The sequence below is a fragment of the Equus quagga genome, chromosome 1, assembly GCF_021613505.1.
Source record: "Equus quagga isolate Etosha38 chromosome 1, UCLA_HA_Equagga_1.0, whole genome shotgun sequence".
Classification (NCBI taxonomy): domain Eukaryota; kingdom Metazoa; phylum Chordata; class Mammalia; order Perissodactyla; family Equidae; genus Equus; species Equus quagga.
Genome location: NC_060267.1, coordinates 136347999 through 136363829, shown reverse-complemented (window position 1 = coordinate 136363829; position 15831 = coordinate 136347999). Strand labels below are relative to the sequence as shown.

Here is a 15831-nt window from a genome sequence, read left to right as displayed (position 1 = left end):
GGGTCATGGTGGGACCTTGTGGGCCAAGGTGTTCCAGAGGACAAGGCATGATCTGCAGTGTGGCCAGGCCACTGACTGCTACCTGCCTTGTTGGTGGCTCAGATACAACAGGCTGCTGAACGCCTGGAGCGGAATTTTGTGGACAGCCGGCAGCTCAAGGTATGTGCCACCTGCTTTGACCTCTCAGTCAGCCTGCTGCGCGTCTTGGAGATGACCATCACACTGGTGCCTGAGATATTCCTTGACTGGGCCCGGCCTACCTCTGAGATGTTGCTGCAGCGTCTGGCACAGGTGTGTTCATCTGGGCAAAGAGGGTGGAACCCTGGGGATGCCCCAACCATGAGCCCACCCACCCACCAAAGGGCTCCTGCCCTCACAGCTGCTGAACCAAGTGCTGAATCGGGTGACGGCTGAGAGGAACCTATTTGACCGCGTGGTCAGCCTGCGGCTGCCTGGTAAGGACCTAGATGCCCTGCACCCAACATGCTACAGCACAGGCCTTGGTTCCCCTGCCAGGAGCAGCAATGCCCTGATTCTCCATTCTGCACTGGGACAACCAGGCTTGGTTCTCCCCAACCTTAGTTCTCCCTTCTGTGGAGAAGACAATGGGAGGGGTGGATGGCATCAGCCAGGCAGGTCTGGAGCCCTTGCAGCAGGAGCACGTGGGTAGCTCATCCCCTTACTCCCTTCCCCTTAGGCTTGGAGAGCGTGGACCACTACCCTATTCTAGTGGCAGTGACAGGCATCCTGGTGCAGCTCCTGGTGCATGGCCCAGCCTCAGGGTGAGTGTTAGGGACTGTGGGCCCCTGTGGGACCTGAGCGTGTCTGATGGGGAGGGAGCTGGGTAGGGCCTCCCTGAAGCTCAGTTTCCTTATCTCTGAAATGGACCTCAGTATCAGGTTTTGAAGCAGAGGGAAGGCAGCGAGGTATGAACTGCCTAAATAGGTGGCAGCAGCAGCTCTGAGTAGGAGAATCAGGGACCCCAGCAGAACAGGGTGCCCTGGCCCACAGTCAGAGCCACTGGCTTGTGGCTACACCTCAGACAGGGGAACAAGACCTTGGTAGGGCAGGGTACCATTCTGTGATGTCTCAGAACAGCACTGCTGGATCAAGAGCTGAGCACACACACTGCTACCTGCATCTGCAAAGGCTCCAGCAATGAGCATGTACTACCTTTATTAAGAAACTCCATGACAGCTGAATCCAGGACACTTGTGATGGCCCCCGCTCAGCCCAGACACAGGAGGGGTTCCAAGACCCCCTTCCCTGCCTCCCTGCAGTGGGAGTGGTGAGATACATATGAAGCCAGGGCATTGCCTCAGCCATTAGACTGAGACCAGTGCCAGCCCTTAAGAGGCTTCTACCCTCAAGGGACAGTGAGTTCCGGCTCGGCCCTCCCATCTCAGCCATGCTTAGCAGGCTTTTTACTGCTGAAAAGCTGTGGGCACAGGCCATCGTGCCCCTTACTGCTGTCTCGTGAGCCCATGGGAGAGGCTTTGCCCTCACAGTGGCCTGTGGATGATGCCCCTGGCCAGAGGGAGCAGGCCACTCTGGCCAGGGCTTGGTGAGGCTCCAAGGGTCTCTTAAGGGGCCTTGGCTGCTTCATGCCTGCCCACCAGACTCTACCTGGAGTTGTGAAGCTTGAAGTAGGTGGGATGTTGGGGCATGGGGAGTCCTATTTCACCAGAGGGAGGGCTTGTTTCCTCCTTCGACCCTGGGGGTAGGGGCTAGGTCTTCTTCTGGCCTCTCTTCCTCTTACCCTGTGGGCCCACTCTCTTCCTACCCCCTGGAAAAGGAAAGGTGTTTATGCTTCAGTTCTTCATCACCACTCCTTGATAGCTGCTTCAGCCCCTGAGGGTGGACCTGGGGTTCTAATCCAAGGGCTCTTCCAGGTGGGCCTTGGTTCCAATCTTCATGGGACATTTAGGCACCAGGAGGTCCCAAGGAAAGAAGGCACAAGCAGGCCCTCTATGGCCTGGGTCCTTTGGGTTCTTTGCTGGGGTGGAACAGGAGAGAGGATGAGGACCCCAACCCCTCTATCGGTGAGTGGGGCTGCTGTGGTTTAGGTTGAGGCTCACACAGGAGGCTGGGGGACCAAGCCCAGTGCTTCCCATCAGCATCTGGCAGTTTTCTGGGCAGCAGCAGAGAGCAGGGTAAGCAGCAGGCAGGCAATGGCCTGGGTAGGGGCCCTGGGCAGCCTAGGTCATCACCAGACCCTCAGAGCCTGTGGAGCTAGCGGACTCAGACCCAGTCTTGAACCGCAGGCCCATGGGATTATAGAGATCAAAGTCCTCAGCTATGGCCAGCTGCACACGACCATTCAGGCTCCTCCTGCCTGGCTCCAGAAAGACCACATGCTTGTGGACGCTGGCCTTGCGGCTGGGTGCATCAGGTGGCGTGGTGCTGAGTACCGAGGAATGTGCACTCAGTTCCTGGAGTGGGCTGGGTGTTTGGGGCCAGCGGCGGCAGCAGCAGCAGCAGGTGCGATGGTAGCAGCGGCGGCAGCCAGGGCAGGGTGGTGCAAACAGGTAGAGCAGCACGAGCACCAGGCCCACGGCACAGCCCAGCAGCGTGGTGAAGCCTGTGTTGAAAGCCTCAGGCTCAGGGTGTGGGAAGTGCACACTCACATTGTACTCATGTGTCTGGTTGTGATGCAGACGGGGCCCGGTAGCCAGGCACACAAAGACACCCTCATGCCATGGCTGCACGTTGCCAATGGCCAAGCTGCCATCAGCCAACACTGCAATGCTCCCGTTGCGGGAGCCTGGTGCCACAAGCAGTTCATGCTGTGGTGAGACCCAGGCAATGCGCAAGGCCGGGGCACTGGTGTTGCAGTGTAGCCTCAGCGACCGACCCACCTGCACATGCAGCTGCTCTTCAGGCCGCTCTAGGCCCCAAGCCAGGGCAGCTGAGCAGTTCTCAAAGATGCGGCTATGCTCAAAGAAGCGCACGCGGGATGTGGGTACCTTGAAGGCCAGGCACATGTACTCATGTGCGAAGTCGCTCACAGCAGTCAGTCCCCGCTGATGCCAACGCTGTAGCAGGTGATAGAGGCGGCAGTCGCAGGGCAAAGGGTTGTTGTGCAAGTAAAGGCCATTCTTGAGAAAGGCCGGCAGTGCAGCCAGGTCAGGTATGGGAATGCGTCCCAGGCGGTTGGAGGAGAGATCCAGAGTACGTAGGTGGGTTGCGCCCAGACCGTGCAGGTGGTCGAAAGAGAAGGACGCGAGTTCGTTGCAGCCCAGGTAGAGCCGGCTGAGCGCGCCCAGGCCACGGAAGGCATGCTCGTCCAAGTGCGCCAGGCGGTTATTGAACAGAAACAGCATCTCCAGCGCCCCCAGTCCATCGAGGTCGTGGCGGCCAAGCGCCCTCAGCGCGTTAGAAGATAAATCGAGCAGCCGCAGGCCGCTGGCATTGGTGAAGACTCCGCGACCTAGCATATCCAGCTCGTTGTGACCTAGGCGCAGGGCGCGCAGCCGGGAGAGGGGCGCCAACCAGCCGGGGCGCAGGCGCTGGAGTGCGTTGTGGCTCAGGTCGAGGTCTGCAGCAGCGGCAGGTAACGCGGCCGGCACGTCCTGCAGCCCAAGGCCTGCGCAGCTCAGAAGGTCGGCAGCGCACACACATTTGTAGGGGCAGTTATGAGGCGCCGGGATCAGGAAGCCCTCGGAGTCCAGGGTGCCAAACCCGACGCGCAGCATGCACAGCAGTGCGCCCAGCGCCACCAGCCAGGCCATGGCGGCGACTGCCACGGGTAGGACAGGGCAGCTCTGTGCCGGGCGCGGCTCCGGGACTCACCCACTTCTGCTGTAGCTCGACGTGCGTGGCGCTGAATGCCCGACGGCCGAGAAGGCAAGATGTGGGGCCGCACTCTCTCCCCGGTTCCCGGTTGAGAAGTAGAGCCGCGCTCCACTCACCACTCCCTTCTCGGGCTTCCCCAGCTCTCTCCGAGAGCTTTCCTGAGCACTTGGCTTCTAAATACGCTCCCGAGGCGAGGGCTTAGAGGGCGGGGCCTTGGGCTCCCATTGGCTCCTGTTGGAGGGGGCGGGGAAGTCGCGTCCCCAGCCATCAAGGGCCTCGCGTGGCCGCCAGAGGGGGCGCGAGTCCGGCCCCAATACCTTGGCCTGCGCTTGCCCGGCGGCTTTCCGTAGCGCACATCTCCCCTAAGAGAAGGGGAAACCTGAGAAGTACGCCTTTAAGGTACTAATGATGCTCTTTGGTTTTTTTGAAGTTAATATATTATTAGGAGGCAGGTGGACTTTATATTCTCGTGTCGCCTCTGAACCCCCTTAAACTGGTACTCCGGGTGTGGGTTGTTACTGGGATTTAGGACTTGTTGGGGGTGGGGGGAGGTTGGTAAGAAGCAGGGAGATGGGGTGGGATGAAGGGGGCAATAATGCAAGTGGGCTAGATTGGCATGCCACCCCCACCCCTCCAATAATAGCTTTCAGACAGGCCCCAGCCTTCTGACTACCTTGCACTCTCTCACCTAGGAAAGAGAGAGCCACATCAGTGCTCCTGGCTGATCCTTGCTTCCAGCTCCGCTCTATATGCTATCTCTTGGGGCAGCCAGAGCCTTCTGCCCCTGGTACTGCCCTGCCTGCCCCTGACCGGAAGCACTTCTCGCTACAGAGCTGTGAGTGGGGCAGGGCTGGGTCAGGGAAGAGGGATTTGGGGCTGGGCCATGTCAGGAGTCCCAAGAAGAGCAAATTCCCAGGCTGGGAGCACTCAAGAGGCACTGGACTCTAGGGCTACATTTGGCCTGACACCTCCTACCACCCCCCAGACACAGATTACATCAGTGTTGAGGAGCTGGCCCAAGTGGAACAGATGCTGGCACACCTGACCTCTGCATCTGCCCAGGCAGCTGCTGCCTCCCTGGTGAGTGGGGCCAGGTTCACAGCACCCAAATACACTTCAGCACGACTGTGTGCGCACCACACAGGCATAGTGTATGTCCACTTGTCTGGACATCCAATCCCAGCCCACCCTGCATTCTGCTCCCTGCAGCCCACCAGTGAAGAAGACCTCTGTCCCATCTGCTACGCTCACCCCATTTCTGCTGTGTTCCAGCCCTGTGGCCACAAGTCCTGCAAGTAAGTGGGCCCCATGGCCACAGGAGGTTGTGGGGGGAGCAGCAGAAATACACAGGCCATCCTCATCCCCTCCCCTGTTGTAGAGCCTGCATCAACCAGCACCTGATGAACAACAAGGATTGCTTCTTCTGCAAGGCCACCATCGAGTCTGTAGAGGACTGGGACAAGGCAGCTAATGCGAGTGCCACTTCCTCAACCACCTAGGCCCGCCTAGCCCACACAGCAGGAGCCTCCACCCTCAAACCCAGGCCCACACTGGGCCCTATTTATGAGCTCCCCTTGCTGTTCCCCTATCACCCCACCACCACCACATCCACCCTCCTTGCCTGTGTGTAAACTCATTGGCGGGGGCCCAGCCATGCCCTAATTGTGCCTGAGCTTGACCTTCAGTCAGGGCCACAGTGAGCATTAAATTATTATTCCATACAGGCCTGGCCCGGCCCTTCTTGAGGGAGTGGGCTTTGTGGGGGTGCCCAGCAAGATCCTGCCAGATTATGTCCATAAGAGAAGGCAGGTGTCCAACAGCTTCAGCCTCGTCCAGTCTTCCCCAGACAAATGGCAACGAGTCCAGGACCTTCCGATGTGTCAGGCCAGTGCTCCCCTTGTCAGTGGAGAAATAAGGGCTTACCCAGCCCCGTGGCATACCCTCACATGATGATGCGAGGCTCCGGCACCGACTCGCCAATAGACTTGTGGGGCAGGACACTGGCCCCGTTGAGGTAGAGCTCGTCGTTAACTATGACGTCCTCACCCAGCACTGTCACATTCTCCATGCGCACCTTGGGGGAGGGGGCAGGCCTTGTCAATGAGGCAGGCACATTCCCTGCCCCTCTCCCCACATGGCCCAGCCCATAGGCTTACCCACTGGCCCACACGGCAGCGCCAGCCCACAATGCAAGACTCAAGCCAGGAGTGGGAGCGAATGTGGGCGTCTCGCAGCACTGTGCACCGTCGGATACACACACCATCCTCCACCACCACACCAGGACCCAGGCTCACGTTGGGACCAATGCTGCAGTTCTGGCCAATGCGGGCACTTGGGTCCTGAGGACAGTGGAGAAGATACAAGTGGGCCATATTTTCCCCAAAACTGAGAGAATTAATGATGGGTTGGGCCAGGGCCTCACCACCAGCACGTTGCCCACAATGCCAGGGCCTGAGCACAGTTGCTCAGGCTGCTTCTGTCGCAGTGACTGTAGGAAGAGGCACATTCCAGTGAGGAAATCCTTGGGCTGCCCAATGTCCATCCAGAAGCCTGTAGAGAGGGAATGCATCGGGGGCTCAGCCCAGCCACAGACCACCCCCCCACCCTGTGGCCTCCCTGCCTCACCCTGCAGCTCCATGGCATATAGCTGTCCCTCCTTGGCCATGACAGGGAAGATCTCCTTCTCAATGGACGTAGGCTGCAGCTGTGGGATTGGGCAGCTCGTGAGTAGGGTCACGGCCGTGTTGGCCTGCCCTACCCCACTCCACCCAGCATCTGGCTTCTACACACCTGGATGCGCCGCAGCACTGCAGGGCTCAGGATGTACATGCCTGCATTGATCTTGTTGGACACAAACACCTGCGGCTTCTCCACAAACCGGTGAATGCGGCCTGTATCAGCCTCACACACCACCACACCGTACTTAGAAGGTTCCTCCACTTTGGTCACCTGAGTGCAGGGGGGACCTCAGGCCTAGTGCAGTGTTCCTGGGCCTTGATATGCAATGCTGTCCTAAATCTCAGGGGTTGTGCCCCAAAGGCTTAAAGACAGCTACTCTACAGCTCTGCACCCACAACATAAGGGGGCAGTTCAAGGCTGGGGGTTGGGAGAGGCTGGGCATGGGAGGAGGGAGTATCAGAGAAGAAACACCTGGTCTCTTACCAGGATGGAGCCTTCCTGGCCGTGGTGCCGGTGGAACTGCACCATGGCTTGGAAGGGGAAATCACAGATCACATCACTATTGAGGACGAAGAAAGGGTCTGCAGTCTCAGAAAGCAGGTCACGAGCTAGTGCCAGGGGCCCAGCTGGGGGAGGGAAACAGGTCACTATCTTCCTGGGGGTCTGAGCCCCTGGATCCAAGCACAGCAGACCCCATCCAGAGTGGGTCTACCCCTTTCCTGGCCCTAAACAACCCCCCCCCACCCCCCCCCCCCCCCGCCCCACCACAGCACTTTACTGTCTCCACTGACCTGTCCCCAAAGGCTCCTCTTCATGGGACATGGAGATTCGGATTCCTAGCTGGAAGGGAGAAGCCCCCCGGTCAGGTTCCTCCACCAGGGTGGGAGGTTGAGCGGGGACCAAGGGAAGGGAGCCGAGTCCGAGCCTCACCCTTTGCTCCTGCGCCTTCATTTCCTTCTCCAGCACCTGAGACATGTAGCTTACGGCCAGAATCACGTGGTCCACGCCGGCCTGTCGGACAGAACAGCGGGGGCCGACAGGCGGGCTCACCCGGAAGGCACGTGAGTCCCCGACCCCCAGTCGTTAGCAGTCCCTCGTCCTGCCAGGTCCTACCACAACCCCGCCCCGAGCCTTACCGCGGCCAGCGCCTCCACTTGGTGCAGCAAGATGGGCTTATTGCAGAAGTCCACCAGTGGCTTCGGGATGCTTAACGTCAGCGGCCGCAGGCGCGTCCCATAGCCGCCCACCAAGATCAGTGCCTTCATCGCGCCGGCGGGCGGCTGGAGAGTGAGTCCCGGGCTCCGAGGTGTCTGCGGCCTGCCTGGCCGACTCCCGCCGCGCACTCCCGCAGTCGTGCCCGGCCCCGCGCCTTTCACCTGCCAGACTGACCAGCTCTGTCTCTGCCGTATCCGCTCAGTCTTCCCTAACGCCGGATCCCAGGCCGCCACAAACCAGTACGCGACGCCGGATGGAGGGCGGCTGGCCCCGAACTCAGGCCGACAGTGACGTGAATCTGGGCGGGCCAATCGGCTGGCGTGTACGTGGCACGGCCGCCGGCGTCCGAGCATTGGGGCGCGGCGCTCCGGCAGACGCAGCCAATGAGAGTCCGAGCGCGCCGGGCCGCCATGGGGACCAGCACCGGGACCAGCGAGTCAGCCGGCCATTGGCGGATCCAAAGGCGGAACTGGCGCCAAGGGCGAGGCTGGCTTCCCTCCCGGTGCCCGGGTCCGCGGCAGCACAGCCGCTTCCGGCCCCGCCCCCGCCCGGCCCGGGAGCAGCGGAGAGGGAAGGGGCCGAGGGACGTGGTGCGGAGCTGTCTCCTGGAAGCCGGGGGGTTTTCACAAAGACGCGGACACGCCTCAGTTTCTAGCGGCTTTATTTTGACGTACACGACCTCAGACACAAGCGGGGCGGGCAGCGCTGGGTGTACAGAAAGGGGTGGGCTCGGCACGAGGCCCGAGCACCCCCCTACCCCGCACGCAAGTCCCGAGGGAACGCAACTGCGCCAAGACGCAGCCGGAGCCACGTGGAGTATCCGGGCGTGGGCCTCGGGCGGCGTGGACAGGCTTAGGCAGCTTCCAGGAAAGTGGAGCAGAGAGCGTTTCCTGGAGGCGAGGCCTTACAGTTCCCAGAGAAGCAGAGGAACCAGGTCCTTCCCAGGGTTCTCCAATTTTTTCCTCAAACATTTTTTAAATCGACACAAACAAAACCAAATTGAACAGCTTTAAAGTTCAAAGCAAGCTGCATCTAGGGGGCGTGCGCGTGGCCAGGTGTGAGCAGGTGAGCAGCGGCTACTGAACTAGCCCAGGCCGTTGGCCCCTTAGGAGGAATCCCCATGCCCAGTGCACAGGCCCCAATGTGAGGGCAGGTTGGGGTCCCTGGCAAGTTGCTACACTGGTCCCCTTCCTCTTTAAGCACCGCCTGTCCCACCCCTCCAGGGGGCTGGTGTTTGACTTGGCCCAGGGAAGCACTATAGAGAGGGGTCACTTGAGCACCCCAACCCGTGATCCCGCGTTGCACTTTGGTCCCAAGTTGGGGCTGGGAAGGCAGGGCCTGGGAGGGACAGGACTCTCTGGCATAGAGCAGGGAGAAAGAGTAGTGGCAGAGAGCGTGTGCACACACACATGCCCACCACCCACCAGCTAACAGGGCTGGGTCTCCAAGTGTCAAAAGTACTGAAAAGAGGGTACCTGTCCTGGGGGAGAAGCAGCAAATCCCAGGCCCTTCTGCTCTTTTTAGCGGCAGGAAACAATGAATATAAGCGGGTACAGCCTCTCTCTCTATGAAGAGCAGAACAGGCCAGCATCTGCTCCCAAAATAGAGGAAATCAAGAAGCACAGCACATCCCCAGGCTCGAGAGGTTCAATCAAGGAGGTACCAAGTGGCCCCAGACCCTTTGCCTTAGCCTCTGCCCTGCCAGGAAATGACTGTCTGTCTACACTAATGAAAAGTTACTGCCCCTATGGCTGAAGCCACAGGATGGTACAGGAGAGAAGATGGTCATTACCAACCACAAACAGGCAAGCTGCCCCTCCCAGCCTCAAGGAATGGGAACCTGCCCACCACTGGCATCAGGGTCAAAGGGCCAAGAGAGATGGGATCCATCAAAGAGCCCATTTAAGATATGTGAGGCTGCATCTCTAAGGACCAGGAAATTAGTCCATCAGTTACCAAGGCCTCTCACAGACACAGGCTGGCAGGCTTACCTTTAATGCCCAAACAGGGACATGCCAAAAATGATGATGACAGTGGCCTTAGGCTCGAGGTGAGGGCACTAACCTTGGCAATGGCTAGGTGAGTGCAGTATCACCTCCTGGCCACATATGTTACAAGTGGCAGGTCTCTGTACCATTAAGGACTGGCAGCAAAAATTACCACAACCATGGGAAAGGAAGAGGTTGCCCCTTGGGCCTTCACTGTACCACTGTCAGTGTTGAGCACTGAGGGAGGCCACAATCCAGGCTGACAGACAGGGTGCTGGGCCAGCAGGGAAACACTTCCTACAATTCATTTTGCTACCAGTTCTTTGTTAAAAGGTAGCACCTGCTAAGGAAGGGCACAGGGGCAAAAGCTCACCTCAGAAATGGGAAAGAATATTTTGCTGAGGAAAGCATGAAGGAAGTCAATATTGACTAATGAACAAGACTACTCCCCAGGAGAAGACTCGTAAGAGACAAGGCTGGCAGATGGACAAATGGACACACTGATGGATCCCGGGACTGATAAGACAAGCTCTCATTAGCAGAATCTGGGCACCTGTACCCACGGTCCAGACAATGTCCCCATGAGCACACAAGCTTAAAGTTCTCCCTCACAAGCCTGGAGCTCCTCATAATGGGCGGCTGCCTTGAGCTTGGCCTGGAGAAAGGTGAGACCCTGAGCGGACCACAGCCCTTGAGCCCTGGGAGGAGCAGCCCATCCAGAGGCAGCACAGCTGCCCAAGCTAGAAGAAAAGGACTCTCACCCACAGCAGAAGAACTGCAAATACTGTCTGGGCCAGAGCCACCAGAGGCCCTGAGGCCCACTAGGACATTGAATCTCCTCAGCAAACAGAGCAGGGCCCTCTTCAGTGGGGCAAAAGAGGGTGACCTTCTTAGGCAAGGAATCTCGCCTAGGTGAGAAAGGCTGGCTGGGGTATGCAGGCAGGAGGAGGAGCAGGTTCAAATGCCAAAGAATGCCTGGGGATCCCAGGACCTGCCCTCTGCCATAAGCAGGCTTCAGCCCAGCTTCGTGAGTCTAGCCTCATGTCAAGGTCAGAACTGAGAAAGATGGGTCCAGCTGTGTGCAGTTGGCCCTATGGTGCCCTGAGGGCACCTGTTAAAGAGCTGGCTGACACCTACAACACAAGAGTAGAAAGTCCCCCAAGAGATGGGCACCCAATCCCTCTGAGGAACGAGGGATGAGTGGGCATGCAGGGGCCCTGTGCCAGCCCAGGGCTTCACCCCACAAACAGCAGGGCCCTGTATCCGCAGACCCCAAAGACCTAGGCAAGAGAAACCAATGTCCAACGGCACCCTGTCCCTGCTGCCAAACCCACCAGGAGCACCTCTTCCTTCCTAAGTCAGCCTGGACACAGCAGTAGAAGCTGTAGAGCTAAGAAGCCTGGCTGAGAGGATGTGTGTTCTGCCCTCCATCACTTTATATATATGGATTCCAGGCTACAGCTAAAAACATTTCTTTTAGTTTACACCAAAGAGAAATATAACCCTTTAAAAGGAAGTCTGTGTGTCCTCACGGCGAGTTCAGAGCAATGGTCCCTGCCTGCGGGTAGAGAGGAAGGGGTTCTGGGAGCCCAGAGCTGGGCCTACTGGTTCTCGTCCCGCATCTGTTCCATGATGCTGATGAGGTTCTCCAGGCCAAACACATAGCCTCGGTCCGGCCCGTCATGCACGGTGGGGTCATCCCGGAAGCCCTTGAACGTGCTGTGTGCAAAGTCGATCATGCGGACATCCACCTTGGGTGGAGAGGAGGGGCCCGCCTCAGGGCTGGTGCTGCTGGGGCTGGTGCTAGGGCCACAGGGTGATGTCACCTCAGGGAGAACTGTGTCCAGGTGCTTGAGACGCATCTCAGAACGGCGGTCCAGGTAGGACTCAGCCCGGCACTCCCTGCCATCATAGATGACAAGCAGGGAACTGGAGTAGAAGCGGTAGGAGGCCTGCCGCTCCAGCACAGCTTTCAGGCCCTGCAGTTTGCTCAGGATGGGCTCAAAAAGGTCACGCCGCAGGTCCAGGCCGTTGTGCAGGTACTGATAGAGGGCATTGCGGAAGCCTTCGATGGAAAGCCCACGGCCATAGTACTTGTTCCTGCAGAGGTAATGCCCTGTGTCCAGCTGGTACACCTGAAACCGCAGGAGACAGACAGGGTGAGCACCAGGGAGGCCTGATATCTCATAGTGCCCTGGAAGCACTGTCTGGAAAGCATTTCTGACCAACCTGAGCTTTTCTGCTCCATCCTGTACAACTAGAGTAGGTTCGCCCTACGTTTTCCTGCAGTAACGCAGGAGAGCACAGAGACCAAGCCTACGGGTTCTCTGCCATCACGTTTGGAGCTCTCCTCCAAGCTTCCCTGGGGCCTAGCTGGACTCAAACTAGGAACATTTTGTCTTACTTCCGCGTCAAAGCAACAAGTTCTCACAGTGGCTCTGCAGCTAGAGCCCAGACCAAGGTCACCAGGTAAGGACAAGATGGCTCAGGGAACATAAGGATGCACTCAGCACCCTGTGGGGGACTCACCATCTTGGAGGAGATCTGGACCAATGTGGGCCAGGAGGACACTTGGCATGGGTAGCAGGCAGGTACATGTACAAACTAAAACATGCGAACAGCAGCACCTAGGCTCTCACCGGGGGCGACTAACCTGCATGCCACAGACTCGGACACCCAGTGTAGCTGACGTACTCTGCTCACACTTCCTCATCTGCCGGGCCGCCTTCTCAGCTGATGCATCATCACCATGCTGCCGGGTGCCCATCTTCAGGTCTAGCACACAGGGGTACTTGAAGTGGTGTACCACATTCTCAAGCAGGAGGAACTCTGGGCCACAGTCAAGGAGAGTAACAACCACACTCACAATCAGCCCTAGCCAGGAAGGCACAACCAAGTTTTTCTATAAAAGGGGGCATTTTCATCTAATGTAATCTATATTCAACTCACAAACTCTCAAATGTGGATTCATACCACTGGCTTATTATTTCTTTAAAAATACTTTTTATTATGGTAAAATATACATTAACAGAAGATCAACCACTTTAAACATTTTTACGTGTAAAATTCAGTGGCATTAAGTATATTCACACTGTTGTGCAACCATCACTACTATCCATCTCCAGAACTTTTTCATCTTCCCAAACAGAAACTAGAAACTATACCCATTAAACGATAACTCCCATTCCCCGTCGCCCCCCAGCCCCTGCTAACTACTATTCTACTCTCTTTCTCTATGAATTTCCCTAATCTTGGTACATCACATAAGTGGAGTCTATATTTGTCCTTTTATGTCTGGCTATTTCACTTAGCAAAATGTTTTCAAGGTTCATCCATATTGTAGCATGTGAAAAAATCGCATTCCTGGAGGTGGGCCCCATGGCCTGGTGGTTAAGTTCAGCCTGGTCTGTTTTGGTGCCCAGTTTGGCTCCCAGGCACAGATCTACATCACTCGGCAGCGGCCATGCTGTGGCAGTGACCCACAAGAAAAAAAAAGATGAAGACTGGCATAGATTTAGCTCAGGGCAAATCTCACTCAAGCAAAAAGAGGAGGATTGGCAACAGGTGTTAGCTCAGGCTGAATCTTCCTCAGCAAAAAAAAACTTCATTGTTTTTTATGGCTGAATAATTTTCCATTGTATACACATACCACATCTGTTGATGTCGTCATTTTTATTTTATTCTTTAGATCTGTCTTGCAGGCATATACAAACTAAAGAAGATTTGACAGATTCACCCACATCCCTACTCAAACCAGCGCCTCACCCAGGCCTAAGAAATAAGGAAGATGTCTTTGCACTACTACAAAAATGAGAAATTAGAGTTGACATTTTCAAATGGGAATCTTTAAAAGAGGCTGGATTGATATTTCTATCTTGCCATTTTCCGACTAAACTTCAAACCATATATTTAAACTTATCCCTTAGTACTTCTAGGACCTTCTGCTCAAAACAGCTCTACAGTCCTGGCCTCCTGGCATTTATATCCATGTCTTGATCTAAATCTACTGTCTGCAACAATCTTGGATAAAGGTACAGGCTTGTCACACATCTGCTACAATTCATTGGGGCTTTCAGCCTGGGCCTCAATTCCATATTTGGGGACTATGAAGCAATCACATAGTCTTGGAGGATGACACTCAGCATCAGTCTGATGATAAACATTTTAACATCTCCTAATTCTTTAAAGAATAACCTAGAGAAAACCTTTAAAGTTGGCCTTTCATTAATCTTGTGGCCAGGTATAACTTTTTATGAGTGACAATAAAACTTAAAGAAGGCTGCATAAAAATCTCACAGTGCCTGAGAGCATGGGCTCTTGAATCCTTCTTTGGCCACTTACTGGCTCTGGGCACAACACTTAACCTTCCAAGCTTCCATTTCCTCATCTATAAATGGGAATCATAACAGTTTCTCCCTCAAAAGACTATTATGAAAACTGAGTAAATACACATGAAGTGCTCTGCACATTTCCCTTCAGTTTCTCAGTAAGTATTAGTTATTTTATATAGGGCCTGGTGGTCTAGTGGTTAAGACTCAGTGCTTTCACTGCCTCTGCCCAGGTTTGTTTCCTGGTCAGGGAACCACACCACCCATCCGTCAGTTGTCATCCTGTGGCGGCTGTGTGTTGCTGTGATGCTGAAAGTTAAGCCACTGGTATTTCAAGTACCAGCGGGGCCACCCACGGTGGACAGTTTTCAGTGGAGCTTCCAACTAAGACAGAAGAGGAAGAAGGATGTGGCCACTCACTTCCGAAAAAGTTGGCCATGAAAACTCTATGAACAGCAGCAGTGCATTCCCTGATATAGCGCTGGAAAGTGAGAGGATGGAGCAAATAGACCAGGCAGGGTTCTGCTCTGCTGTACACAGTGTCGCTCCGAGTTGGAATCAACTCAATGGCACTAGCAACAAGTTATTTATTTACTGTCTACTGCTTCAAAACACTAAACAATTTTAAGAATTTCCATTTCATAATACTTTTTTACCTTTAACATCTTAAAATTATTTTATGTTGTACAGGTATGGTGTGTATCTTAGACAAAAAAATCCCCACCAAAATCTAACATATTACTTTTTAATTATTACCTTTTGGGAGAGGAGAAAAACACGTGTGGATGTGCACACACACAAACACACACACAGATCCCTGATTTTAGACATACACTGTTAAATATGGTAGCCACTAGCCACATCTGGTGATTTAAATTTAAATTTTAATTAATTAAAATAAATTTAAAATTCAGTAACTCAGTTACAGCAGCCACATTTTGGTTACTCAGTGTGGCTAGTAGCTACCATAGCAGAAAGCACAGATAGAGACTACTTCCATTGTCACAGAAAGTTCTACTGGATGGCACTCTTCTAGACCACCAAGTTTAAGCCTCAGCCTTACCAGCCCCAAAAGGCAGAAAAAACATGTTGATGAAAGTAAGAAGGACGAAGATGAGGAAGAGCCTATGAAAAAGCGAGGTAGGAACGAAAGAGGGGCCCCTGAACAGAGAGGGGCTCAGCCACGGCACTGGAAGATGCCCTGACACAGGACCCATGGTCCCAGTAGTAGACACGGCTGAAAGAGTGGTAACAAGGATACTGTAGAGCTTTCGGTCCTTGGACTCAGAGCGCATGCGGCTCAGCTGCTGCTTGTGACAGCGCAGGCTCCAGGGGTTGTGGCTGATCTTCTCAGAACTCAGACCGCTGTTGCCATCTAGCATCTGGAAAGGGACATCCGAGTGGCTGTATAGCTCCACCTTTGGACTCTTTGCTTCCTGGGAGCTAAGAAGGAAGAACATACACATTGCTAAAGGGCTCAGACAAGTTACCCTCTGGGATCTCACTGGAAGGGTGGGAGAGGTCTGGATCAGGCCTCATCTGCCACTCACAGACCATGCTGATGGGTGGCACAGGGCCCCAGATGCATGAGCCCATAACAGTGAGTAAATGGTATAAGTAGTGTTCTTCCTGTGTCTCTAAAAACTGTCTGAAAGATAATTCTTTGCATCAAATTATGTGATGAAGATACCACTTCATATCCATTAGGAAAGCTATAATAAAAATACACTGGAACTAGTGTTGTCGAGGGTGTGGAGAAACTGGAACCCTTGTACGCTGCTGGAGGGAACGTAAAATATTGCAGCCACTGTTAAAAAAGTTTGGCG

The 15831-nt window shown here is 55.2% G+C and overlaps 4 protein-coding genes across 9 annotated transcripts in view; 1 reads left to right on the top strand and 3 right to left on the bottom strand.

Annotated features, from left to right (window-relative positions):
• RNF123 (ring finger protein 123) overlaps nucleotides 1-5516 on the top strand; it is a 33937-nt gene extending 28421 nt beyond the window's left edge. For all 5 annotated transcript variants that reach the window (XM_046668962.1, XM_046668950.1, XM_046668963.1 and 2 more), the window contains 7 exons: nucleotides 103-291; nucleotides 380-455; nucleotides 698-782; nucleotides 4488-4630; nucleotides 4781-4875; nucleotides 5005-5090; nucleotides 5174-5516. In XM_046668962.1, coding sequence (XP_046524918.1) covers nucleotides 103-291; nucleotides 380-455; nucleotides 698-782; nucleotides 4488-4630; nucleotides 4781-4875; nucleotides 5005-5090; nucleotides 5174-5294 — 795 coding nt within the window. In that variant the 3' untranslated portion in view covers nucleotides 5295-5516. The remainder of the gene's footprint in view (nucleotides 1-102; nucleotides 292-379; nucleotides 456-697; nucleotides 783-4487; nucleotides 4631-4780; nucleotides 4876-5004; nucleotides 5091-5173) is intronic.
• On the bottom strand, nucleotides 1143-4494 carry AMIGO3 (adhesion molecule with Ig like domain 3). The gene has a single exon (XM_046668965.1). The coding sequence runs from the start codon at nucleotides 3729-3731 to the stop codon at nucleotides 2199-2201; it is 1533 nt and encodes a 510-aa protein (XP_046524921.1). The 5' UTR covers nucleotides 3732-4494; the 3' UTR covers nucleotides 1143-2198.
• Nucleotides 5488-8193, bottom strand: GMPPB (GDP-mannose pyrophosphorylase B). The gene is made up of 9 exons (XM_046668966.1): nucleotides 7611-8193; nucleotides 7405-7485; nucleotides 7266-7314; nucleotides 6958-7100; nucleotides 6586-6744; nucleotides 6421-6499; nucleotides 6218-6345; nucleotides 5952-6134; nucleotides 5488-5869 (listed from the first exon to the last, which is right to left on the bottom strand). Exons 1-9 carry the CDS (start codon nucleotides 8040-8042, stop codon nucleotides 5738-5740), a joined length of 1386 nt encoding a protein of 461 aa, XP_046524922.1. The 5' UTR covers nucleotides 8043-8193; the 3' UTR covers nucleotides 5488-5737.
• Nucleotides 8194-8333: 140 nt separating this feature from the next.
• The window catches only part of IP6K1 (inositol hexakisphosphate kinase 1), a 53087-nt gene continuing 45589 nt past the window's right edge, over nucleotides 8334-15831 (bottom strand). For both annotated transcript variants that reach the window (XM_046668975.1, XM_046668981.1), the window contains exons 4-6: nucleotides 15267-15448; nucleotides 12331-12506; nucleotides 8334-11812 (exon numbers count right to left, since the gene is read on the bottom strand). In XM_046668975.1, the coding sequence (XP_046524931.1) occupies nucleotides 11279-11812; nucleotides 12331-12506; nucleotides 15267-15448 (892 nt within the window). In that variant the 3' untranslated portion in view covers nucleotides 8334-11278. The remainder of the gene's footprint in view (nucleotides 11813-12330; nucleotides 12507-15266; nucleotides 15449-15831) is intronic.

Coding starts and splice junctions, on each gene's coding strand:
- AMIGO3 (XM_046668965.1), bottom strand. CDS start 3,731: ATGGCCTGGCTGGTGGCGCTGGGCGCACTGCTGTGCATGCTGCGCGTC.
- GMPPB (XM_046668966.1), bottom strand. CDS start 8,042: ATGCTCGGACGCCGGCGGCCGTGCCACGTACACGCCAGCCGATTGGCC. Junction 7,315..7,404: donor TGAAGGCGCAGGAGCAAAGG/GTGAGGCTCGGA, acceptor TCTCCCTTCCAG/CTAGGAATCCGAATCTCCAT. Junction 5,870..5,951: donor GCTGCCGTGTGGGCCAGTGG/GTAAGCCTATGG, acceptor CCCTCCCCCAAG/GTGCGCATGGAGAATGTGAC.